Source organism: Sorex araneus, chromosome 9 (genome assembly GCF_027595985.1).
Source record: "Sorex araneus isolate mSorAra2 chromosome 9, mSorAra2.pri, whole genome shotgun sequence".
Lineage (NCBI taxonomy): Eukaryota > Metazoa > Chordata > Mammalia > Eulipotyphla > Soricidae > Sorex > Sorex araneus.
In genome coordinates, this window is record NC_073310.1 from 61,681,034 (window position 1) to 61,708,589 (window position 27,556).

Consider the following 27,556-nt stretch of genomic DNA (forward strand, 5'->3'; position numbering starts at 1 on the left):
TGCACTCAGGGATCATTCCTGGTGGGGTTCAGGGGACCATGTAGGGTGCTGGGGCTCGAACCCAGGTCAGACACATGTAACCAATCACCTTACCATGGTATTATCTCTCTGGCCCATGACTACAGATTTTACATGACCTCTGGTCTGTATCTTGGGGATCTTTTGCCAGTAGTTTCTAGCCCTGGTTGCACTCCACAGAGTGCCTAAGCTTGGCATCCGAGAAAGTATAAATCACATTAGTTTATTTTTCGGACACGCCAGCCTAGTAAATGACCACATATTGCTTGAGAAAGATAAAAGCGAAGAAAAAAAAATAAATCCTAGAATTAACATCCTTTCCTGAAACTTCCTCCTTCAAAGCAGCAAAGGGGGGTAGGAAAGGAAACAGTCCCCCGTCTTGGCATGGCCTGGACACAGTGTTCCTCATACATAAGCACCAGACAAGTTGCAAAATGCGTTATGAAAACCAGCTCACACACAGGGCTCAGATTGTATGATAAGCTTTTTCTTAAAAGGAACCAAAGGGGAACTCAAAATGCCATTCATCCTATTCGGAGGAAAGCAGCCTCTTTCCCTTCTGCCTCCTGGGATAGCTCTTGCCTTCTGCTTGGCTAACAGGTAACGGGTTACCATTTCAAGGACGTCTGCAAGGCGGCTGCCATGGGAACTTGGATTTGCTGTCCCGGCTCTTCACTTGCTATCTGTCATGACTCGGAATGTCTCCTACCAATTGGTGTTTCAGGTGCTCGTGGGATTTTATTGCAGACAGCAGGCCTTGTTCCTTGTATGGTGTGAACAAGGAATTGCACATCTAGGTACTTAACCTAAGGGAAAGATCATCTGGGCCCGGAAAGCCAGTTCAATGAATGATTTGTATGCAGGAGTCCTGGGCTCAATCCCTTGCTGTGTCTCCTGATGGAGGGGGTTTAGGCCACACCTGGTGGTACTCAAGGCTTACTCCCGGCTCTGTGCCTAAGGGTGACTCCTGGCGGGGCTCAGGAGACCATATGTGATGTTGGGTATTGAAACAGAGTTGACTGCATGTAAGACAAATGCCTGACCAACCCTGTACTATCCCGTCACCCAAAATATCTTAAACAGTTTGTGATTCACTGGACATTTCCTAGACATGCGCTACAAATCATTTTCAGTCACTTAACGAAAAATGTCTTCATAAGACTATAGCCAGAAGCAATGGCTCCAAATAACAGGAACCTTTTCCCTCCTCCCTTACTGCTCTGCCAAGTGCCAAACCTGCATCAGTCCTGTAGGCTTTCTCCTTTCCATAGTCAATGCTCAGATTTCTGAGTTCCACTGAAGAAAATCATGTTAGGGCCGGACTGATAGAACAGCGGGTAGGGTGTTTGTCTTAACGCAGCTGACCGGGGTTGGATCCCATATGGTCCCCCAAGCACTGCCAGGAGTAGTTCCTGAGTGCAGGGCCAGCAGTAACCCCTGAGCATCACTGGGTGTGACCCAAAAAATAAAATAAAAAAGAAAAAGAAAATCATGTTCTCTTGGTGACTGGTTTCAGGGCAAAAGTACAGTGTACTCAGAGCATAGCCCATCCACTATCCCACCCTTGTTGCTGGCCTTGCAGGACCTCAGAGCATGTTCCCCCAAACCTTCCACTTCTGTGCCGACTAAGGCCTCTCCCTCTCTCCATGCCCATGTCTCCACGGACAGCTTTGTACAACTCCTCTTTCCCAGAGACACGGGGAGCACTGACTAGGTGTAAATTGCCCTGCACTTCCTTCTGTCCATCCACCTGGATCACGTTTCACTTATGCAAATCACCTTGAACCCCCACCCCTTAAGACTGAATTACCTGGCCTACAGTCTGGGGGGAGTGGGGAGGGATCAAAAACTTCGAAATCCTCAAGTGATTTTACTGTGGAGCTCCAAATGAGAGCTGCTGCTCTTGATGAGAAGATAGATCAGAATCACCTGTGAGATTTTACTTTTTAAAAAAATGACAGACTCTCAGTATCTCTACTGTAAAGCATAATGCCCAAAAGCAGGGTGAAGAGAAAGAAGGAAAGTGCCTGCCATAGAGGCAGGAGGTGGGTGGGGGTGGGGGTGGACGGAGGGATATTGGGGACATTGGTGGTGGGAAATGTACAATGGTGGAGGGGTGGGTGTTCAATCATTGTGTGACTAAAATTCAATCATGAAAGCTTTGTAACTATATCTCATAGTGATCTGATGAAAACATAAATAACTTAATTAATTAGTACTTATGTTCATGTCCCATCTCCAGACATTCTGATTCAGCTCATCTAGGAGGCTGTTTTGGATATTAATATTTTAAAGCCCTCTACTCCGAGTTTTTAGATATTATAAATACCAAAAGACAGTCAGGAACACAACAGAAGCAGAGGTCCAAGAGGTTGCCAGGTCAAGACACATTTATTATCATGACTTACTTACTGCTTACCTATAAGTTAGTGCATTTGGTTGTAAGAGAGTCGTCTTCTCTTCAATTAAACATTTTTTAGGAACATAATTAGCAAGTGTTTATGTTGCAGTGAAAAGGCTTGGGGGCTACTCTGGGGTGGGGTTGTTTTATTTTGGGGCCCTACCTGGGAGCATTCAGGCATTCCTGCTCTGTGCTCAGGGTCACTCCCAGGGTGCTCAGCGGACCATGCAGGGCTGAGGACTTAACCTAAGTCTCCTGTACTCAAAGTACGAAGTCAGTCATTTGAAATGCCTCTCTGATCCTGACAAACATTTTAAGCTCATACAAAAAATAATGACAGACTTAATTATATGCATAGATATAAACCCCTAAATTTCCTGTAGCCAAAACATAGAAAAATTAAAAAGCAAGTAGTTATCAAATACATGCTACATTTTTGATGGGCAAAATTGAATGTTTTTGCCATTTACAGAATTCATTAATTGGCGAATTAAAAAAAAAACGAAAGGGAAGAAGGAGAGAGGGAGGAAAGGGCATATCAACAGAAAAAAAAAAGAGTAAAGGCATAAATATATGATTTGGGGTGGAAGAATCCCCCAAGCAGTGCTCATTAGCCCAGCTATGTGAGCCTGGGGGGTTAGTACTTGTGGATGACTGACGCCATCCTCTAGGGCTTTACCCTACAGTGCTGGGCAGGAGGGCACGTGGTATAGGGCATCGAACTCTGGGCCTTGCAGCTACTAGGTGTGCGCTCCAGCCCTTTGAGCCATTGCCCATTGATACGGGGTTTTAGAAGAAGGTCTCCCGAGAAATGTGTGGGTTTCCTGAGCTGGAGGCTCAATGCAAAGGCTTACGGGGCAATGCTGTGTGGGCTCTGTGTGCTGGGGTGTCCTGGTCCATTTCTGCCATGCTGAGGGGCGCCAGGGCTGTGCCCAGGATGCTCAGGGGACCATGTGGTGCCAGAATTTAATTCACATGCCCCCTAACCTCTGTACTATCTCCAGTAACATGAGATGGAAAAAAAACAAAACAAAACAATTCAATGCAATTGCCACTCTAAATTATAAAAGCAAAATATACTATTTTTGTTTATGGGCAAAGATAAAAAAAGGAATAAGTTATCCAATGTTGCAAACTGAAGGAGAAACAGGCGTTCAGTTGCACAGCTTTTTAAGAGGTAAATTGAATGTTCTGTAGAAGATGCCATTTGATTGGCAATACCCAAAGATGATAGAAACAGGGCTAGGAGGGCTGGTCCATGGTAGGAAGCTTGCCACAAAGGGAAGGGGACGCGGTAAAGAGAGAAGGGGTCGCTACAGCAAATGACAATTGGAAAAGGTCACTCTGGACAAGAACCGAGTGCTTAAAGGAGCTGAAATTGAAATGCATGACACCTTTTCAGTAATGGTATTGCAAACCACAGTACCTAAAGGGCAAAAATAGGAGAAAGGGGGTGGGGGAAGAGCGAGAGGGAGGAGGGGCAGAGAGAGAGAGAGAGAGAGAGAGAGAGAGAGAGAGAGAGAGATGTCTACCATAGAGGCATAGTGGGGGAAAGGGCAGCAGAAGAGAACTGGGGACGTTGGTGCTGGGAAATGTACACAGGTAAGGGACGGGGGTTGAAACATTGTATGACTGAAACCCAATCATGAACATGAACTTTGTAAGTGTATATCTCACAATGATTCAAATTTTTAAAAAGTAAAAAATACATAGCACTGTAGCACTGTGTCCTATTGTTCAACGATTTGCTCGAGCAGGCACCAGTAACGTCTCCATAATGAAACTTGTCGTTACTGTTTTTAGCATATTGAATATGCCACGGATAGCTTGCTGGGCTTTGCCATGTGGATGAGACACTCTCAGTAGCTTCATGGGCTCTCTGAGAGGAACGGAGGAATCGAACCCGGGTCAGTCTCGTGCAAGGCAAACGCCCTACCCACTGCGCTATCACCCCCAAGCTCCTCTGTCTCTTAAAAAATACATAAATAAATAAAACAAAATAAATAACCAGCCATCAGGAGCCAGAGCAATAGTACAGTGTAAGACACTTCCTTGCACATGTGACCAACTGGTTTAATCTCTGGTAGCGCATATGCCGGCCCCCACTAAATCCTGCCAGAGTGATCCCTGAGTGCAAAGCCCAGAGCATCTCTGGCTGTGGCCCAAAACAACCAAGGGAAAAAATAAAAATAAGCCTTAAATCCTTGCACTCCTCTAAGACGGAAACTTTATAGCCGGCATGTACCCTTCAAGACATGATCTTCTGCCACGGGATCCCAACGTCCTTGGCTCAATCTCTGGGTGTTAAAGAGACGACACAGAACTGGACTCGGCCACCAGGAACAGATTTATTTGAAATCCAGCTGCTGCCGGTGGCATAAGCTGGCACCTCCCTGGCGTGGCGGTGGAAACCCCCCCCCCCCGAGTGCCGGGCGCTCGGGTTTACCATGCAAACAGCCTGTCGATCTCACCCCTCGTGGGAGTCCCAGACTGCGCAAAGGCCTGCAATGGGGCCCAAACACCTCATCCCAGCAACTGGGCACCCCGCTTCCCCCCAGCTCCCCTCCCCATGGCTCCCTCTGCCAGTGTGCTGGGGCTGCGGGCCCTCTCAGCACCTCCCTGCTGGCCAGGGCAGCTGCCAGTGGGTGTGCGCCAACAGCGCTGGCCGGGTGTTCTGAGGACACTCTCCACTCTGCGCTCCCGGTTGCCAGCCTCTGCCTGGAAGGTCTCTTGTCATGGCTTCCAACTCTCAGCCCCAGCCCTGGGCGCCCTCCACACACACCCTTGCAACATTCGTGTGTGTGTGTGTGTGTGTGTGTGTGTGTGTGTGTGTGTGCGTGCATGTGAGTGTGTGCGCGTGCGCTAACCACAACTCATTGACCTGCCCTCACAGCCTAGGCATCGCCTTCCTAGTGCTGACCACATCCCTGTTCTGTTCCCCTTCCCACTTCTGGGCAATAGCAGGAACAGCAACATTTATAGAACTTAAACCAGGGGGTGGAATCTAGTTTCTAGAAATAAGCAATTTGCTCCTAAGTCACGGAGCAGAGAGTGAGGCTGTAGAGATAGTGCAGTGGGCAAGGCACTTGCCTTCCATGTGGCCATTCTGGGTTCAATTCCTGGCATTGCTATGGTCCCCAGGGCACGGCCAAGAGTGATCCTTGAGCACAGAGGCAGGAATGAGCTCGAAGCACCTCTGGGTGTGGCCCCCAAACTATATATATATATATATATATATATATATATATGTATGTGTGTGTATAATAAAACATATATATGAATATTACACAGAAGAGCTGGCAAGCTCCCCGTGGCGTATCTGATATACAAAATACAGTAACAATAACAGGTCTCATTCCCTTGACCCTGAAAGAGCCTTCAATCGTTGGGAAAGATGAGTAAGGAGAAGCTGCTAAAATCTCAGGGCTGGGATAAATGGAGACGTTACTGGTGCCTGCTCAAGCAAATCGATGAACAGCAGGATGACAGTGATATAGTGATACAGTGATACAGTGATATATGAATATTGACCAAGAAGAGAGACAGAAGGCAATACGAAGCCATTAAACCAAATAAAGAGACACAAAAGGAGATACGGAGCCTTTAAACCAAACTTGGATCCTCCTACATGTGGGCAGAGAAGAAACACTCAAGAAAGCAGTTCTTCAGATAAGCAACAGCAGCTATACAAGATGTTCTAGAGCCTTCTCTCAACACTCACTTCTTTAGGGTTCTCTTATTTCAAATCTCAATGTCATCATTATCTCTGGACTCAGGGGAAATTAAAAGTTCAATACACGTATCTCAAAAACATAGAAAAATGTCACTCATATCGTCTTCAAATTGTACAAGTACCCCATGAAGAGAGAACCATGACTAAAACACAGAGAGGACACAGGAACGGGAATCAGAAGTCACGCCACGTGGGTTTTACAGCGGTTGAGGTGTCTCCAGAGTCCAGAGAAAGCGGAAGCGTTGGCGACTGGCTCTTGTTTCAAAGAAATAAAGTTCCTGGTTGTGCCAGGCTGGTGCATGTGTGAGGCCTTTCTCTAACGGGTGCCATTTTAGCCACCTGGTGGCCTGGGTTAGGAAGCTGGAGCTGGCTGGAGACTCCCACCCATGGGCGAGGGGCAGCAATGAAGCTCTGAGGATACCTCAGACTCCCTGCAGGCACCTGCTCAGATTTGCTCTTTCACTTGAGTAGTCAGAGTGACCAGAAGCACCGTGGCCAGCTTCCTTCCCCGCTGGGTCGCCTCCCACACAGGAAGCCTCCTTCGGCGGCCCGCTCAGCCCGCCGTACTCATCACACCAGCATAGGATGAACCGAGGCCCACCCACTTCACCTGCACAAATCTCAGCCTTGTAAGCCACCTGTTGGTATGCCATGTACAACTGTAGCATAAAGACAGTGTACAATAAACCAACAAACACAGGTACCATTAGATAAATGTGAAGAATTTAAGACTCAACCAACAAAATACATTAAATCAACAACAACAAGAATTATCTATGGGTGGTGCCAGGTCTCAAACTCAGGACCTCACACATGCCAGGCAAGTACTTTACTGCTAGGATACATCCCAGGTCCTAATATTTTTATTTTAAAAAATCAAACTTGGGGGCTGGAGAGATAGCACAGTGGGTAGGGCATTTGCCTTGTACGCGGCCAATCTGAGTTTGATTCCCAGCATCCCATATGGTCCCCTGAGCACTGCCAGGAGAAATTCCTGAGTGCAGAGCCAGGAGTAACCCCTGTGCATCACTGGGTGTCACCGAAAAAGAAAAAAAAATCAAAATTTAGGGCCAGAGTGATATTTCAGCAGTAATGGTATTTGCCTTGAATACCAGCCAACCTGGGTTCAATTCCTGATACCACATATAGTTTCTTGAGCCCCGTCAGTAGTTACCTCTGAGCACAGACTTAGGAGCGATCCCAGAGCACAGCCCCCAAACAAACAAACAAATCAAACTTTAGTTAGTTATGTAGCTATTTAGTTTTGTATGGAACTATTAAGTCCCTTTGGAGGAAAGTGGCACATCCTGGCTTTATTAGTGAACTTTACTTTGTGAACAATCGTAATTTTAAAGATACACAGTTTTCTAGGGAATAGTGATCATGGTTATTTTAATTTTTGAGCTGATGCTTCTGAAACAGGGCTGTATTTATTCAACTAAGTGTCAGGTTTAAGAAGATTTCTAAAAACACAAATTTGCTTAATTTTCTTGCTAAACGTGAAAGTTTGGGGTATTCAATATTTAGTAACTTGATTTATCAGCATCACCCTAACAAAGCAAATGAAAAGCTAAAAATAACTGTCAAGATATTAAGGGGGTCAAAAATCATTGTAATATTTAGGTATTTTCATTTGTAATATTTTATCTGTAATGTTAATCCAATAAAGGAGGTATATCAACAAGTGAGTTTTCACCAACAAATAAAAAGGTGAGAGGTGAGCAATATGCCAAACTTCTAAAATATTCCATTTGTCATAATACTTACTCTTTTGTGTCCCTCTCAGAGGATATGTCCTGAGCTTTTCAATAATGTCAAGTATAATCAGGCACGTCAGAACCAGAGAGACGGGCAGGTCAGGTATGGTATCAGGCAGGCCAATAGAAGTGCCATTTTTCTTAATCTGTTTTCAGAAAGAAAAAAATAACATTTATATGCATCACACTTTTGTGCTTTCTTGGTTCTGATTACTTTTGCTAGTCTGAAAGCAGTACTGAATGAGTTAGAAACTCATTTGCTAAAAGACAAGAGCCTGACTTTCAACATTTCACAAGGCTTTGAACCACATCTGGACCTGTAATAACGGTCTATACCAATAGAAGGGTTTTGGTTAAAGAGAAAGTTTGGTAAATATGAGGAGGAATATAATCTGAGCTGCCAGATATGGTGTGATCAGCGTTTTCTTGCTTCCAGCCCTATTCAAATGTCAGGCTGTTTTAGTTCAAAGAACGAGCATTGGCATGTAGGGTCTTCTGAGATGTAGGAGTCCAGGTAAACGCAGTTGATTTGAGTGATTAATGTATCCATAAAACATCTCTAGTTTAAATTACCTAAAAGGTGACATGTTCAGAGTTTTCCCTCTACGAGTAGGAATGAAACAAAATGCCATCATGATTATTCTACTCAATATGGCACTGGAGGTGCCAGTGTCATAAGAGAAAAGTCAACAGACCTCGCAGGTAGCAAAATGGGCTGAAGTGCATGCTTTCCTGTAAGGCTGGAGTGCATGCTTTCCTGTAAGGCTGGAGTGCATGCTTTCCTGTAAGGCTGGAGTGCATGCTTTCCTGTAAGGCTGGAGTGCATGCTTTCCTGTAAGGCTGGAGTGCATGCTTTCCTGAAGGCTGGAGTGTAAGCTTTCCTGTAAGGCTGGAGTGCATGCTTTCACATAGGCTGGAGTGCATGCTTTCCTATAAGGCTGGAGTGCATGCTTTCCTGAAGGCTGGAGTGCATGCTTTCCTAAAGGCTGGAGTGCATGCTTTCCTGAAGGCTGGAGTGTAAGCTTTCCTGTAAGGCTGGAGTGTAAGCTTTCCTGTAAGGCTGGAGTGTAAGCTTTCCTGTAAGGCTGGAGTGCATGGTTTCACACAGGCTGGAGTACATGCTTTCACATAGGCTGGACTGCATGCTTTCATGTAAGGCTAGACTGCATGCTTTCACATAGGCTGGACTGCATGCTTTCACGTAAGGCTGGAGTGCATGCTTTCACATAGGCTGGACTGCATGCTTTCACGTAAGGCTGGAGTGCATGCTTTCATGTAAGGCTGGAGTGCATGCTTTCACGTAATGCTGGAGTGCATGCTTTCACGTAAGGCCGGAGTGCATGCTTTCATGTAAGGCTTAGTGGTCTGCACAGTCTGCTCCTTTGAACAACACCAGGAGCAAAGCCCATGAGCACTGAGCCAGAAGCAGCCCTGTGAGCACTGCCAACTGTGGTCCAAACAACAAAACAAAGCATCATGGAAAAATAAGAAGTAGTATCAACAGAAATAAGAAAGAAAAATGCTATGATAGACTATGTGGAAACCTACTCCCCTCATCAAAAGTGGAGAGTATATCTACATGCCGGTTGTATTTAGAAAACAAGATGAGATGTATTTGAAGGATAACTTTTGGGGGGCAGAGAACAACCCCCATGCTTCCACTGCATGCAGGAAGACTGGGTTGGATTCTAGGCACCATGTGGTCCCTCAGCCCAGTCAAGAGCAATCCCTGAACACTGGACTAGAAGAAACCCCCGAGCACTAGAGTAGGCATGTCCCCCAGCACCCCACCCCCCAAAATAAAATAAAAGTGAAAAACAAATAAATGCAACTTTGATCAAGTTTCCAGCTTTTGATAGGGAAAGGCAAGCTGAATTTTAAGCTATAGAGGAATCTACCTAAAGGGCAAGGTGCCCTAGAAGAAAAAGAAGAAAGGAAGATTTACTCTTCTAGATATAAAGAACTATTCCCAGCTTGGTGTTGGCCCAGACACACACAGGTAGACAATTGGATAGAACAGAAAGCCCAGAAATAGCAGGAAGATAGTTGCCTGGTTTATAATAAAGAGGCTGGGTGCTACAGAGAAATGTGAGAACTGGTTTAAGTAAATGGTGTTCAGCCCTTTAAAAATAATAAAGCTTGATTCCTTATTGTACAGCATATACAAAAATCAGTTCCAGAGGGTCTAGGAATGTAAAGAGAAGAATAACATTATATGGGATCCAAATTATCATCCCAACCCCAATTCAATTCCCAGTGTAGTTTATGATGTTCTGAGCACTGCCACAAGTGGCCCCTGAGCACAGAGCCAGAGGAGTCCCTGAGCTCAGCTGGGTGTGGCCCTAAAGCAAAAATAAGCAAGCAGAAAATACCACTGAAGGGGGCAAGAACTGGCTCAGTGAGCTAAGTAGGAGAAATGAGTCCCAACCCCAACACCGCACAGACCCCGAGCAATGGGTATGAGCTCAAATAAAATATCATCTGTTATGAAGATTAAGCACAGGGTGGCTTAATTTTCAAGGCACGATCAACAAAGGTCTTAAAGTATAAATTGATAAATAACTTTATATTTTTTAATTAAATGCCACCCAATTGAAAAATGAGCAAGACAAAGAATGCTGAATCCCATCAATTCTTGAAGAAGTGCAACTTAAAATGATGAGATTCAAGAGGATGCCCCCGAGCCTGGCTCTGATGGACTCACGACACCTGGGTGCACAGGGAGTACCAGGACGGCCTGTTCTCTGCCAGCTGCAGTAGACGCTGGCAACTCTCACAGAGCAAGTGGGGTTCTCTGCTTCAGCAGCATCACGCTGACATCCTAATGCCCATCTATTCCCCACACGCATTCGCTTTGTATGGCTTCCCATTGGTGTGTTACATTTAGGTAACAAAGGAGGGGTGGGGGGGAAGAGGGATAGGAGTGGGAGTTCAATGAGCTGAGTGCATGCTGTGGATGTGGAAGACCCAGGTTCAAGACCCAACACTGCAGGTCCCCTAAGGAATGCTAGCAGCAACCCCCGGCAACAGCCAGGGGTGGCCCGGAAATGAAAATTAGATAAGGGGGGAAGTACAACTGTTGAGACATAATGGGGGTAAATCTAAATTATCTATCTTCACGCACTCCCCCATTCTGTGCGTAAGTGTGTCTTGAAAGGCTGCAGATTGAGGGGTCAAGGGTCTAGCTCAGTGGCTAAATGCTTGTGTCACAGTCAGGAGTCTTGGGTTTAATCCCCAGCACTACCCTTCCTACCCTATGCCCCAAAAGAAAAAAAGAAAAAAAAAGTTATAAACTTTTTAATAGAGTTCCACTTTTATTTTAATTGAAGTATTCATATGAAGATTTCTAGGCCTTGGGAGTTATAAGCTGAGTTTTTTAAGCTCTAGGAATCTCCTGTAGGTACTTTCTAGTGTTCGTTAGGGAGGAGAGATAAGATAATCTGGGTTAAAATATTAATTTATTGCAATGTGATACAAAGTACAACTGACCTTCCATGATGTTTCTATAAATTTGTCAGTGTCCTAACATGGTGTCTGGACATTTTCTAGCTAGCACGCCACTTTTAGAAGTAGCATAGGGCTCGGTGCTCTCCTCTCTCGGGCACTTCGCATACCTGTTCTATTTTTTCTCTCTAATAAATAATTAGCGAATAACTAATTAATGAAGGCCAGAGACCATTTAGAATTAGATTTTCTGAGTTCTCTATTCTTGGTTATGTTTACACAATGCCTGACCTTGGCTATCCACTTAATGAACATCAACTCAATCTAGAAATAAAATATCACATGGCGATTTAAGTCATGCACTTTGGGGAAGTGAAAATTGCATTTTTCACAGCACCTTGCTATCTAATGATTTAGAGGAATTGGGTATTGCGTTTTGAACTATTTGGTTATAAGAATCTCATCTTCCACATGGAAATTTTGTCTGTATCTTATACATGTCCATCCACAAGAGTTTTTTTGAAGTCATATTTATGGAAACATCAACTCAAAGTGATATTCAAATGACTACAATATGCAAATTATTTGTCAGTGGATATATTATCAAAGACCTCAGAATCAGAGAACCTCTGTCCTTGAATATTTTCTAATTCCATTTAAAACTGATGAAGCTTATAAAAACTGTCAGCTTGGAAGAAAACAATTTGGATATCCTTTTGAATTCTTTGCTTTTGGGGGTGGGGGAAAACATTTCTGTCTCACACATACAAAAACACAGAAGCATTTTTTAAAATTGGCAGCTAGCTCTTCCTTGATTAAAAGAGCTAACAATGAGCTTAGTATTGTATCTGTAAATACATATGCATATATATCATAACTTGGAGGAAGAATAAATCAAATAAACCTTAGGAAATGTGTTGAGCATATCACCCTATTGAATTCTGGCAACAGAGGAGCATTTGAAAACGAAGAAACTTTGCAGAAAAAGGAAATCAAAATTGCCTACCTCCGTCGTTGCTATAGAGAAGCTGAAGCTGGGTAGGGTGGTGAGTACCACACTCATCATCATAACAGGTCTCCTAGCAAACGAGAAAAAAATAAGCAAAAGCAGTAATATACAAGATCAACAGTTCCTGTTCCATTTTGCTAAATTTGCAGTTCCGGTTCCATTCATCTATCCTTTTTTTTTTCTAGGAAGCTACTGCTTCCCTATTTCCATTTCCCAAATGTTTGAGTATGGCAAAGGGGAACATGTGCAAAAATCAAAATGCTTTTGTAGAACAAAGGGATAAGATAGCTTCAAATACTAATCAAGCCATCAACAACTAAACTACATGGCAGCCTTCCCAGTTACCAGAATCCCGCTCAGAACCTTGAGTCCTAGAGACCCACTGAAAAATAAAGAACGCATGATTTTCTTAAATTATATTACATCTTGAGTAGTGAGAACTGATTTTAAAGACCACACTTAGAGATATCACATGATTAAATACTTTGAAATGACATAAATAAGCATCTGGATCATTTTTACTTGAGCTCCCTACCCCCAAAATTGTATGAAAGTTCACATACGTTTTCAACCCAGTTTTCTTTTATTTCTTTTTTATGTATACATTTCCAACCCAGTTTTATTTCTTCTTTTTCTTTCTTTCTTTTTCTTTTTCTTTTTTTAAATTTAACCACCTATGTGAGAACCCAGGTATGTGGGACCCATGGCAGAAATCTCCAAGTCTGCTCTGATCAGGACTGGGCCTCCTCCACCCAGATCTCCAGTTTTCCAGTAGCTTGGTAGCCACACCCACAAACTACCCCTGGCGCCATGTAATCTCATCAATGGCCAAGACCCAGAGACTATAAAATAAAGCTCCTGGAAGAGAGCAACACAGTTTTTCTCTGTCCCTCTCAGAGAGCCCGGCAAACTACTGAGAGTATCCCACCCCAACGACAGAGCCTGGAAAGCTCCCCGTGGCGTATTCGATATGCCAAAAACAGTAACAATAATGGGCCTCATTTTGTGTTCCTGGACTGAGCAGATACCATTGGACTACAATAGAACGAGACAGAGACGAATGGAGGCATTACTGCACCCTTTCTAGCAAATCAGGACGACAGTGCTACAGTGCATGTGAGATACACAGTTACAAAGCTGTTCATGTTCTGGTTTCAGTCGTACAGTGTTCCAACAGCCATCCCTCCACCAGTGTATATTTCCTACAACCAATATCCCCAGTTTTCCTCCCCCCATCTTCCCCCCAGCCTAACTCTATGGCAGGCACTTTCCTTCTCTCTCCCTCTCCCTCCCTCTCTCCCTCTTCCTACTTCTTCCTCCTTCTCCCTCTCTTTCCCTCGTTCTCCCTCTCTCCTCTTGGGCATTACGATTTACAATACAGATACTGATGCGAGGCTATCACGTTTGTTCCTTTACCTACTTTCAGCACACAGTTCTTATTCAGAGTCATCATCTCCAACCACCTTTGTCGTAGCGGGTCCTTCTCTATCCCAACTGCCTTCTTTCCCAGCACTTGAGGCAGGTTTCCATCTGTGGACATTGTTTCTACTGGCCCTTGTTTCTACTGTCCTTGGTCAATCCAGTTTTTTGAGTACCTTCTTAAATCTAAGATGGAGCAATCATTCCAATCATTATTGACATGTACATAAAACAATGTTAATTAGATATATACTTCCTTTTTCATTTCTAGGAAGACAAAATATACTTAAATAGTTTCCTATAATGAAATACACATCCTTTTCATGTTAGAGGCATTATAGTAATTCAATTTCTATGGTCAAGTGTTTCCAGGCACAAAGTGTTTTGGAGTTTTTCCAGTAACTAAGAATTTCTTCTCAGTTCTGCAATGCTTCTCTCTATCCCAGGTAAGGACCTAAATGAGGGGGATGATAGAGTCCCTCTCTTATAACCAGACCCAGAACAGCAGGCTAAATGCAAGGGGGCAATAGGATTTTCCATTGGTTATCTTGCCTTCTTGGCTGAATCCCATCTGGTTCCTGCTAAACCCAAGCATTCATGTATAGTCTCCTCTGCCAGACCAGCCTGTCCCAAGGATGATTCTGAGCCCTATGCTTTCTCTGCTTTATCCATGTTATCTTCATGTATGGTGTTCATGAAACCATGGCTTTAAATACCACCCATGACCCATGACTCCCAAATATCCAGGTGTGTGTATGTGTGTGTGTGGGGGGAGAGAGAGGGGGGGGGGAGAGGAGGGGTAAGATAGAGGGAGAGAGGGAGAAAGAGGGAGATAGAAGAGGGAAGACAGATGGAGAGAGGAAGAAAAGGGAGAAAGAGAGAGAGGGAGAGAGAGGAGGGAGGGAGGGATCGAGGGAGGGAGGGACAGAGGGAGGGACGGAGGGAGGGAGGGAGAGAGGGAGGGAGGGAGGGAGGGAGAGAGAAGAAGAGAGAGAGAGAAAGTCCACACATGCATTTCCTCTTTCATGGGTGTGTCTACGCACGTGCATTTCCTTTTTCATGAGTTCTGGGTTTGTGGGCTCAAGGATCTATCTGCCATGTCCACTGGGATATCTAGTCATACCCCAGCAAGTAGAGCAAGGGTGTGGTTCTGTGAATCCTACCAACTATCAGCAGAAAGGCTGTGACCTTGGACAGGAGGGGTGGATGACCAAGCAGTAAATAAAGGCTGTCAGGCTCTGGGAATCCAGGAGCAGGAAATGGGTGGATAAAGCTATTAGACTCCAAGTGTGAATGACCCTTCTAGAAAAAGGGAAGAATGAGCCAACACACTCCAGAGGCCCGGTAGGATGCCAGTCCATGGAGGGCCCAGATGTTCCCCAAACAGAGGGAGGGCAGGTGGCCACTTGCACCAGGGAGGTGGAGCGCAGGACCAATCCCAGGACCAATCCCAGCCTTGCGCATGATTCTCCAGCCCTTGGGGAATTTCAGGCTTGCTGGAGCCTAGAATCCCTTTCTCCTCTGAGTTGCTCCTGGTTGAACAGGCACATCAATTCTATGCCACCCTCCTCACTGTATTGTATTATAAAATTAACATGTTCACTGGTGGTACACATCAACTAGATGGAGAAGATGAAACATATTTCCAGTATCACCCACCAGCGATCCTCATTCCAGGCCATTTTCATGGTTTAGAGGGCAAGTTTGGGCGCTTAGACTGCATGATTTCAGAGAAACTTGGAATTTGACTTGTCTCTGGAATGGTGAAGACTTCTGGAGAGGTTCACCCGGCCTGAATCTCTTTTGCACATGGAAAGCATATGGATGGTGGACTGGGGAGACTACAGCGGGGTCGACTGTCAAGAACAGGTGTGTGTTCCCCCCGAGACATGTAGAGACCCCAACTGCTATCTCTCGGGATGGGACTGTGTTTGGAAATTGTGTCTTTCCAAATACAACAAATTCAAGAGAGATCACAAGGAGCATCCTACCCCAATAGAACTGATGTATTTGTTTTAAAAATAAGGTGGGATTTGCAGAGGTAGGGCTGAAACTTACATTGTAGGCACATGTCCAGCTGGACATGGTTCTGGTTCAACTCCCAGCATTTCCTAAACACCCAGGCCCAGTTGAGTGTGGTTCCAGCACACTAGACCTGACCCCCACAGCAATAGGAAGTGGGTAGGTAGGGATTTGGAGCAGACGTACACACTACAGGATGAAAGCACTACTTGGATGGAGCAGTTATGAGTGAGGGGATGCCACAAAGTGTCCCCCCCTCTCCAAGTTAGGAGAAATGCTTCAGCAGCTGCCATCACTGAGACTCAGAGGAAGCAGCCCGGTCTACACGGTGACCTCAACCTACCTTCCAGGCTACAAGGCTTCAAAGTTCTGCTGATGAGCAACAAACTCATGCTAAGAACAGAGACATCTTTTAAGCTACATTTATGCTGTATATAATTGCAAGTGGGCGAGCACAGTTCAGGAACGGGAAGCACTTGTGGACTGGTATTGATTCCCATGGAAGGGCGGAGTTGAAGTCCTATACTTAGAGCATAGTCCACATATATTATATCTTGACTAAGAAAAGAACTCCATCGAGAGCTTGGCCCAGGAAGAAAGACCTGAACTTATAGCCAGGGTGAGTTCCAGGTTCCAAGGGTGCAATACAGATTCTGGCCCTGGAACTGGAGACATAGTCCAGTGGGTAACACACTTGCCTTGCATGTGACCAACCCTGGTTTGCTACCCGGCACCACAAATGGTCCTGAGTCCCACCAAGAGTGATCCCAGAAATAAGCCTTGAGCATAGCCAGATGTGGCCCCCGAACAAACAAAAAAGTAAGCTACTGAATTCAGGTTGGACAAATTAAATATTTCATCCATCCCCCAGTTATCTAAATGGCTGTGAAGTGCACGTACAGTGGTCCTCAGATAGCATTATTTTATTGGCCCTCATTTGGCTAAAAATTTGCAAGAAAAATATCCTGGCCAACATATAATAAAGTAACATTATTACATTACACATGGTTTTGCTTAAGGTTTGTTTCTAGGAAATTTCAAGGGCAGAGCACACATGGTTTGCCTTTCAGACTCTTGAAGCATAGGATGAGCAAGAACTACACTGGTAACCAGTTTCTGTCAACTGTATACCTATGAAACAAGGAACATGGTTGCAACTAAAGCCAGTAATATCATACCAATAGCTGAAGTTAATGGCTGCATCTGTAGGATAGCAAGGAGATGTGAAATCATCACAGGATATCGATCAAGTCCCCACTGTGGAAGTCTGGCCTCTGAGGCCAAGATGTCTTAGAGCAAAGAACCTCTCTTCAAATATTTGAAAGCTCTTCTCCAGCTTCAACAACCCCAAGGGGAGGTTTGGGAAACCATCATCATACGACCAGTAGGCTACACTATGAGACCGAAAGGGGTGCTGGGAAGCGGTGAAGAGGGCAAAGGGCAAAGAGCTCCTGGCCAGGATCAAGCTCAAGGGACACCTGGAGGGCAAGCACAGGAAGTGAGATCTGTGTGGAAGGGAGAAAAGAAGAGATACAGTGGCAGATTTTCCTTGGCACTGAAGAAAGAAGGAAAACTGGTTTCATGGGGGGGGGGGGGCAAAAAGCTTTGGATTCCCTTTGCCATCAAGGTAGACTGTGCAGGGATGGTAACACGCATGGCCCGTGAAGTGCCTTCTACCTGGAAGATTCTGTGGCCCAGAGTTGACACCCCAGGCCGGGGGAGAGCAGGCTTGGAAGGGGCAGAATTGGCATGCAGAAAACTTTGTCAAGATGCTAACTGCTGGGGTCACGGGCAACCCTCAAGGGGCACAGACACTCCTTGCATGCAGGAAGCCACATGAAAGGCAAGTCCAGTGAAAGGTTTTAACTCAGTTTGGTCCTCTGGATCACACGGTGCCCTGGATACCACTGGGAGCACGTTTGAGCACAGAGCTAGGAGTAGTCCCTGAGCACTCAAGGTGGGACCCAAGATGACTGTTCCTCTGTCCACAGGATGAGAAAGGAGGCATGCAGGGGACAGAAGTAACAACAAGGACACCAGGGCTGAAGGCTGAATGTACCCCGGCACAGGGTACTCAAATATTTGTCCTGTTTCCTTGGGTGAAAACAACAACAACAACAACAAGAGATTCTGGTACTCATAACAAAAGTTACCTGACACTGAACTTGAAATCTAAAATGTGGAGAGTCACACCCAAAACACCCGCCTCGGGTGACACAGACAGTGCCTCACTGGGGGGAGGCCGGTGGGCCCTGGCCGCGCAGCAGCACATCTGGGGAGAAAGACGCAAGTCCAGCGGTCAGCGCTGGTTTCCTGCTGTGGGGGACACTCCATGGGGAGGTGGGGGGCACGTGGAGGGGAGACAGGAGCCAGTGCTTGGTTCGTAGCATACCCTACCAAGACAGGCTGCAAAGAGGCAGCCCTACTCCAGGCACCCAGCCCGGGGGTCCCACAGGACATGGTGGTACCCGCGTGAACTCAGCACGTGGCAGGGCTCGGGCCAGACACCCCCCAGGGTCTGTCTTGTTCATAGGTTGTGTTGTCTTTTTGCCTCTGTCCTTCTGTGTCCTCATCTGCCCAATGGGCCCACTCGGTGTCCTGATACAGAGAGGACATCAACTAGGGCCCAGTGGCAGGGACTTGACTCTGATGCTGACCCTTCGGTTAATATTTTCTCTTCGTTTGTTGTGGTAAACGCCATTACCTCGACCGTTACTCTCAACGCTACCACCCAACCGCAGCTAAATCTCGTTGAAGAGGCTAAGGCTTTAACCCAGGTGAATCATCATCCCAAATGTTGGGAATCTTTTACACGTGGATCCTCCCGGGCTCTCTTATGCAGCAACCTGGAAAGGAACCACACTCTGGAAGACCCCAGAGAATCCTTGCCCTGTGGTGCCCAGTGCCAAGGCAGGAAGGAAATCCTACGATCTTCCTGTCCTGCCCATCCCCTCCCATCACCACCGAGTGCCCTGCTCTGACTCCAGACCTCACCACCGCTGATTCCACACCTTCCCTGATGGCACAGGGAAACGCTTCTCTCCGTGAGGGTGATTTACAAGGTAGGGTGTGTGTGGGGGGGGGGGGTGTGGGTGTGGGTGTGGACGCGTGTGCAACTTTTCCTTATGGCTGGAACCATCTCCCCAGGCTCTGATGGATGCTGACAGGCACACCTCAGAGGAGACTCATGCACCAGGAATGAGGAAGTGGTTCACAGGGCAAAGAGCACTGGGTGACAGCACTACAGCCCAGATCAGGGCGCTCCTGGACTCCGCACGGTTGTGGCATCCCACAAGACAAGGATAGTCCTTCCCATATGGAGGGGAAGTCCAATATGCAAGGACTGTGGAAAGGCAAAATGCTTTATCTGACACTGGTGCTATCCCTTCCCTGATCCTGCGTAAAAGTGATTCCCAAGGGCTCTGTCAGCCTGAAGGGTTTCCCTCACAGCCCAGAATTTTCTTTCTACTGCTTCTCAGTTGTGTCGATGATGCTTTGATCATATTTTAGGTGGAAATATTAAATCCAATCTGAAGAAGAAGCACTGATTTTATTATTATAATGCCAGGTACCCTCAAAGGAGTTTGGGAGGAAGCATCATGTTTCTTATTTTTCACTTTTTGACATGGGAAAGTTATTCGGTTGTATTCAGCACTCCACAGGGCTTACTCCTGGCTCTGAGTTTGAGGGTTGCTCCTGGCAGTATCCAAGGGACCATGTGCAATGCCGGGCATCAAACGATATTCAAATGTGTATAGGGCATGCACATATGAACCCTTCAACTCTTTGTATGGCTGATTTTTACCTTCTAAGCACAATGCCTAGATGAAGAAATCAGGTTATTCCTGTTTTGTTATGAGATAGTTGAAGTTAAATGAATATAAGGAGTTCATACAAGGTCTCATGATCAGTGCTAGAGATGGGATTTGAACTCAGACCCTCAGCCTCTGTGGCTGAGTATGCCTTTTACTAACAGAATGATCCTTCTTCCAGTGTCTTAGAGACTGTGGTGGGCATGTGGGACCGTCTCAGGTGGTCAAGAGATCTGTGAATACTAAGGATCTATGTAGCTTCACATAAAGAGCTATTTATATAAGACATCTTCAAAATTAATTCATATGTGGAGTCCCTATTTCTATAATAACCCTTACTTTTGCATCATGAGCAAATCAATGAGCAACAGGATGACAATGACAGTGACAGTGACTTTTGCATCATCTTCATAGAGCAATCAAGATACATCAGACACATTCTAGTTGACCACATATTAAAGTTCAAATCTACATCCTGGCAAACCGTGTCTAATGTCCACATACCTATCTTTGGAGAAAATGTATCCACTGCCTCTAAAAGAGCTTTCTTTCCTCACAAAACTCTGGGCATTCAAAGGCAGAAATAAGATAGGAAAAGTTGCAGAGGATTGAAGACAGAGATCTGACCTCACTCCGCACCCTCCTCAGCCTCTGAGCCTGTAACATGACCAGGCTCATTGCTTCTTTGAGTTTCGATTTCTCCTTCGAGCACCTGCCTTGCTGGTTCATCATCAAGTGCGCGTTCCATAGTACACAACACCAGCCTTGAATCATGCTCAGCAACTTTATCTTCTCGCCAAGAAGAGATAACATAAGAGTATAAGAGTTTTCATAATAAGGTGATTACGGAAGAAGCTCCTAGTTTCTCTGCAAACTGAAATAACTTTCCATCTATCTACAGCAATCTACCTCACTTGGGACCGACCACAACCACACAGAGAAATGCAAGCACAGAAGAGCATTTTCTTTTTTTTTTTTTTTTTTTTTGCTTTTTGGGTCACACCCAGCGATGCTCAGGGGTTACTCCTGGCTCTGCACTCAGGAATTACTCCTGGCGGTGCTCGGGGGACCATATGGGATGCCGGGGATCGAACCTGGGTCGGCCGCGTGCAAGGCAAACGCCCTACCCGCTGTGCTATCGCTCCGGCCCCAGAAGAGCATTTTCTATAAGCCAACTTTAAACACTGGGATTGTGGCATGGGGCATGAAATCGTAGCACCAGGTACACAAAAGGAGATGACATGGAACATTCTTTTCTTGTTGACTCCAAGTGCCCCAAGAGACTGGCTCCCCCTCTTTCTAAAAGGCATTTTGGGGACCAATTGGAAGGTTAAATGACTGAAGCAAAAGGACTTAATGCCAAAGTCTGGCCCTTCCACTCACCAGTGGATTGGAAAAGTTGCTTAACCTCCGTCTCAATTTCCTCTTAGGGCTTATAATAATATGTTCATGGAAGTACCTCCTGTACCAGATGGTAGCCAGTGAGATGAGATGGTAATATGTAAATTTTAGAGTGCATATGTGGTGAGCGGAGAATCGGGAATAGCTTATTAATATGTTACACTGGGACCTGGGTAGGTCTGCTGCCTAAATCTTGTGTGCAAGGATCTGAGCCAATGCCAGAAAAAAAAATCAAAGTAAGCTATCCTGGGCTGGGGTGGGGTATTCCTGTGCTCCTTTGCCCCGTTCCCTCCCAGCTCTCCAGCCCAGGCAGGGGTCTCAGACAATCAAGGCACTTCGTAGCTGGGTAGGGAGGGCCCCCTCTGCTCCAAGTCCTCCTGACCTTGGTCTTTAGGTCAAGGCTTGGAAAACCTGCCACTAGCCCCATTGATCAAAGCAATTCCCACCTGACGGTTTGTTTCCAGAAACCCACAGCTTGACAAGATTCTCTGGGCCCTGCCTCGACCGGGCCCCCATCAAGTGTGGGTGCAGGTCCGGACTCCCCTCCTGTACCTTCCCTCCAAGACTTCTAGCTCTACTGTACTTCTTAGTTCTGTGCCTTGCTTGGATTGAAAGTCCCAACTCCTTGCTTTTAAGATATGGTCCATATTGTTTGGCTTTATTTGAAGGGTGGGGGTTGAGAAATTCACACCATACAGGTGACCGTGTGGTGCTGCGGATAAATTTAGGGGTGCCACATGCAACAGTAATAAGTCTCACAGTGGAGATGTTACTGGTGCCCATTCGAGCAAATAGATGAGCAACGGGATGACAGTGTACAGCAGTGCAGTGCTCCATGCAGAGAAAGCGTTTCCGCCCATTGGGTCATCTCCTCTGTCCTTGTTGGACCAACATCAGGGTGCCAGGAAATAATACAGTGGCTAGGGCTCATGCCTAGCAAAAAGCTGACCTTGGTTCAGTTCCTGGCAATACATGGTTCCCCTGAGGGTCCCGAGGTGCAGCCCTGGAGTTCCCAGAGCACTGGTAGGTGTTCCTGGAGGCACCTCGCATGGCTGCGGGGACCACACGTCTCCAGCACTGCGTCTGCAGGCACATGCTCCGAGTTGCAAGCCCAGTGGGCTGAGACTTCCCAGTGCCCCCCCATCCTGAGGACCACTTAGTAAGACCCCCACATAAACAAAATAAGATCAAGTTCAGTTGAGCCTAGAATATGGCTCAAAACATCCTTTGGCTTGTCAGATGTGACCCCTAAGCATTAAGCCCGCAGAGCCTCTGAGCTCACTGGATGTGGCTCAAACCAAATAATAATAATAATAGTGGTAATAATCATAAAGATCAGTTTGAAAGAAAAGTTAACGAAGAAATCCTAGAGGGGCAAAAATAAGATCTTAAGATCTAAAAGGGAAAGTACATTCGTGTCGGTTACTCGCTTTCATTATCTTTACAGGACTCAATATTGGTCCCATGCTAAACTGCCGGTAAATGAACACTAAATCTTGCTTGAAATATTTCTGTCTGTTATTAAGTATGTTTCCCTCCTCCACCAAGGTAAGAGAATTTACTAACAATGTTTTTTTAAAACTCACTAATGGAACCGACTATACATCCCACTTGGTTAATGAGCAAAGGATACCTTAGACCTGCAAAACGATGCAATGCAAACATTTAAAAATAGACAAGACTAAATTTTACCCAAAAGTCAAAGTCTGTAATTGCACGATGATGACTGTCCATCTTAAGTGTGGAACCTATGCAATTCAGCACACAGAGAAATTAGGTGCAAACTTCTCCACAGAGTATCATGGGCTATGAAAACTCCCATCCTAACTCCCGACACTTGGCATTCATTACAAGGAAGGAAAACCAATGACACAAGAGTGTTTGCCATAGAGGCAGGCTAGGGAGGAGGGCTAGGGAGGGAAACTGGGGACATTGGTGGTGGGAAATGTACACTGGTGAGGCGCCGGGATTGGAGTATTGTGTGTCTGAAACCCAATCACGAAAAACTTTGTAACTAGGTATCTCATGGTGATGCAATCAAAATAAACAAATAAATAAAACAATATTTTTTATGACAAAAGAGGGAGAGCCAGGTCCCTTACTATCTCCCAAGAGATAGGCCAATAAAGCACTTGCCTTGCACACAGCTGACCCTGGTTCAATTCCCAGCATCCCATCTGGTCCCCCTATGATTCCCGAGTACAGAGCCAGGAGTAACCCCTGAGCACCACCAGGTTTGGCCCCAAATCAAATAAACAAATTTAAAAGGTACCATACTATTCTGCCCACTGTCATCGGAAGGGTGATTAGCAACCCCCATTCCTCTCAAACTGTGGTCCCTGTCCCATGAGCATGTCCTTCCGCATCACGCATCACACACGAGCCGCACTCGGCAGCGTCCTTGGACTCACCATCCTTTGATCTTTTTGTACAGGTGAGGTTTCTTATACAGGAGGACCTTGACAGGCACCCAGATCAGCAGGGTCGTGGAAGCCACATAAGCAATGGAGCAAGAAACAATCAGCCAGTAATGTGTCCTCCCGGGCGTGCTCTGCTCCCCCTGGAAGGACGTGGCGAACTTCTCCACAATCACCAGGGTGGGGACGGAGAAGGCCACAAACTCCAGCAGCTCGAAGACCACCAGCTTGATGGTCTTTCCCGAAATCATCTTGCGGCCGGTCAGCTGTGGGTGAGCCGAGGCATATGGACACAGGCACCGAACTGCGATCAAGTTCCTTGTGCTCGAATCACTACCCAGAGACTTTTTATTCCTTTATTGACCCTCATACGGTTCAATGATCACCCAATGGAGGAGCAGCTGAAGTCTCTTAAAGAGACAGGAGCCAGCGTTGGAAGAGACGCCTTAATGTGTTTGCACACCTGTGGCCAGAAGCCAGATAGATTGCCCGGGAGGGGGCGGGGGCTTTGGCAAAACACCGTTTCTCCAGGCCATGTTGATTGCTAATTTGAACACAGGAAACGTGTGTGATGTATAAGCTCTAGTTAAGTGGGATCATTTTGAAGAGGATTTTAGAGTTAAAGAGAAAAAGCGACAGCAACAACAGTGATTTCTCCATCCCCTGCTTTGAGATCCAAGCACAGAGAGAGACCCCCCAAACCTGAAGTCTCCTCTCAGAACCCGGCTCCCCGGCTGTTTCAGAGGGGGTGAATCTCACCACCCTTTGCCGGCTCCCTCACTTGGTCTTCTTCCTGGCCCTTGAAATATTTGTCATGGCAAGCTAATTGCCATGTAATGCAGATTAACATCGCTTTTATTTTGCTAGTCAGGAAATGAACAAGGTGCTATTAGGAACCAGTTAGCAGGATTAATAGAGAAAGACCTGTTGACACCTCGCTGGAAAAGCGTATCAAATATTTAGAAAACAATTGTTCCTCTGAGCAGTCCCCTTCAAAACCTCTCTCTGGTTTGCCTCGGGTGACCAGTGTGCTGGGATGTGAAGATCAATATGGAAAAGTTGCTGCCCTGGAAAGGTCAGAGTGCAGAGGGGAAAACAGGAAGCAACGGAGGGCTTCTGTGGGCTGTGGGAAGAAGAGGACAAGAGGGGAATGGAGAAGATCCCGCCAGCGTGAATACACAGCGGGGAGGGCGTTGGCCTTGCACGCGGCCAACCAGGGCTTGATCCTGGTTTCCCATAGAGTCGCCTGAGCTCTGCCGGGAGTAACCTCTGAGCATAGTCAGATGTGACCCCGGCCACATCCAAAAAAAAGGAGTGGAGAGTTTAGGCCTTGACTATGGGCAATGAGGTGCTGGGGACATTTCCAGTGGAATATCACTGTATCACTGTCATCCCGATGCTCATCGATTTGCTTCAGTGGGCACCAGTAATGTCTCCATTGTTATACTTGTTGTTACTGTTTTTGACATATCAAATATGCCAGGGTAGCTTGCCAGGCTCTCCGAGAGCAGTGGATGGGTGTATGACTGAAATCCAATCATGAACAACTTTGCTATGCTCTAAAATAATAAATAAAATAGTTTTTTTTGAAAAGGTAGTGGAGAGAAGCGCCAGGAACAGTGCGGAAGGCCCACTCTGTCCAGCTGACACCGTGTGGATTGTTTGGGGTCCTTCTAATGTCCATGCCCAGGAAACAATCCATGGACACAGGGACTGAAGGAGCAACGGAGACCCGGCTTCGTGCCCGAGCCAGCCGGGGAACCCCGCTGTTCACACTTTGGGGACTCAAAACAATGACTGTGTATTTGTTTGCCTCAGGGCCCCACCCTGTGGTGCTCAGGGGCCATTCCTGGCTCAGTGCTCAGGAGAGATCCTTGTTAGTGTTGGGAGCTCGAACCAGAGTCAGCAGGACACGGGGCAAATGCCCCCATACTTAACACTGCAACTAGCTCTCTGACCTAATGACAGCATTTTCAACTGAAGATGAGATTGTGTCATCCATACTCTTGCACCAGGCATCCGCTCTCCTCACTGGCTTCCCCTCTCACCAACGCGTGACTTGAATATCCTCCAAGTTATTTCTCAAAGGAAGTCTCTCCCACTCGAGAAGATTACTGTAGCAATAGGTATTTCTAGTGATCAATGGGGCGGACAAGTCAATGCAGGCCCCAAACTCACCTCCTGCCAGAAGCTTTCTCTGATGCACTCTAGATGTTTCCCATTTTCTCCTTTGTTTTTTGTTTTTTTTGTTTGTTTTTGGGTCACACCTGGCTATGCTCTATACTCCTGGCTCTGCACTCAGGAATTACTCCTGGCGGTGCTCAGGGGACCATATGGGATGCTGGGAATCGAACCCGGGTCAGTTGCATGCAAGGCAAACGTCCTACCCGCTATGCTATCACTCCAGCTCCTCCCATTTTCTCCTTTGAATGACCCAGTATTAGTTGCCACTGGTGTTTGTTTGGGGACACACCCAACAGTGCTCAGGACCTACTCTTCCGCTTGAAGGGCCATGCAGTGCAGACGCCCAAGTGTGTCTTGGTACCCAACACCTTCCCTCGAGTTGTCTGCACCCTAGGGAACCCGCAAGGCCTGCACTCAACACGGGCACTATCTGGGCACCATCGTTTCTCGGCACTGTCCTGGCACCTCGCTGGGCTGTACCGACTGCACCGCCAGTGACGGGAGAACATGGAAGGAGCGTGGCTGGGTGTGGCTGAGAAGGCTTTGGAGCTCCCGGAACTCGGGACTGCAGCTTCCTCGCAGGAAGCAGAGCTGCCTTGACAAGGGCGGCCTTTTGCGGTGAGAACTCACTTCCACGTGGAAGTGTTGATGCAGGGCTTTTACTTTAGTAAGCAGAAGATATCGCACTGTGCAGGGGGGACACCTGCTCGCCACACTTCCAACTGTCATTTCCTTCCGGCCGGCAGGAAGTCCAAAGCTGAACATGTCTGAAATTGTTAGCAAGAGCGTGTGTAGCCTCAAGGTTCAGTCATTGTTTTCCATGTAGGACTTGTGAAACAAAGTGTACAGACGGTCAAGAATGTTCTGGCATATCCGTGGTTTGTTTCCTGTGCTAATATGGTGCTGATGAGCAAAAAAAAAAAAAAAAAAAAAATAAGGGCAGGAGCTGGTGGCTGGGAAAAGTACTCTGGAATCTGGCGGGATCTCTGAGGAGCTGGCGAAGAGGAGCAAGTCCTGAGTCTCATTCTCTGATCACTTACAAAGTCCAGAAGTTTCCCCAGATACAGGACTGATCCGCAGAAGTATGAGTCTTCCAGTCAAGCACTTGAGGTGAATATTCAGTTTATGTCATTATCATTCACAATTTATCACATAGGAGAAGCAGAAGTCCATCTCTCAGGCTAGCAAGTTAACAGCGTGGTTAAGAACCACCACGATTCCATATGCATTTTCCTAACCCTTTTAGCTGAGCAGCTTTTAAATGGTGGCTCCTGAAATTTACAAAACCCAGAATGTCATTTAACACCACAATGATGATGATGATGATGTTGGTTTGGGGCTGTGTAGCTCAGTGATAGAGCACTTGCCCTGGGTTTAATTCCTGGCAGCAATAGAAAAAATTAAAAATAAAAAAATTATGATTAGTGATGCTTCCTTATGATGGTTTTTTCGTCTTATAATCGCAAACAGAAGGAAAGGAGGAAAGGAAGAAAGGAGAGAAGGGGGAAGGAAGGAAACAGACATCCCTATCACACAGCTATCACACTAATTGTGTGTAGTGGTTTAAAACAGCAATTAAGGGACGTGAGAGAATAGTTAGGCTAATAATAGCAGGGTTAAGACACATGCCTGGCATGTAGTTGACCTGGATCAATCCCTGGCACCACATGGTCCCTGCCCCGCCAAGCACTACAAGCTGAGTCTTGAAGGGCTTCCAAATACCAGAGATGGTCACAGACCCACAGGAAGGGGTCTCCTGAGCACTGCTAGGGAGCGCCCCCCCAAAAAAATCCCCAATAATAATGTGTCCTAAAGTGTCAGTTAAGAACTTGGCACTCCTGTTGGATCCTCTTTTTATCTTGTTCAGGATAAAAGTAGTTTGAAAGCGAGGCCCAGAGTAGTCCGGAGATAGCGCACCTGTCTGCCAAGTGTGTGGTCA

The 27,556-nt window shown here is 46.2% G+C and overlaps 1 protein-coding gene across 1 annotated transcript in view; it reads right to left on the reverse strand.

The window, feature by feature from the left end:
• Positions 1-23,693, reverse strand: part of TMEM236 (transmembrane protein 236) — a 32,564-nt gene extending 8,871 nt beyond the window's left edge. Inside the window, exons 1-3 of the mRNA XM_004605479.2 lie at positions 23,428-23,693; positions 12,360-12,432; positions 7,920-8,055 (exon numbers count right to left, since the gene is read on the reverse strand). Coding sequence (XP_004605536.2) covers positions 7,920-8,055; positions 12,360-12,432; positions 23,428-23,684 — 466 coding nt within the window. The 5' untranslated portion in view covers positions 23,685-23,693. The remainder of the gene's footprint in view (positions 1-7,919; positions 8,056-12,359; positions 12,433-23,427) is intronic.
• Between the last annotated feature and the right edge of the window lie 3,863 nt (positions 23,694-27,556).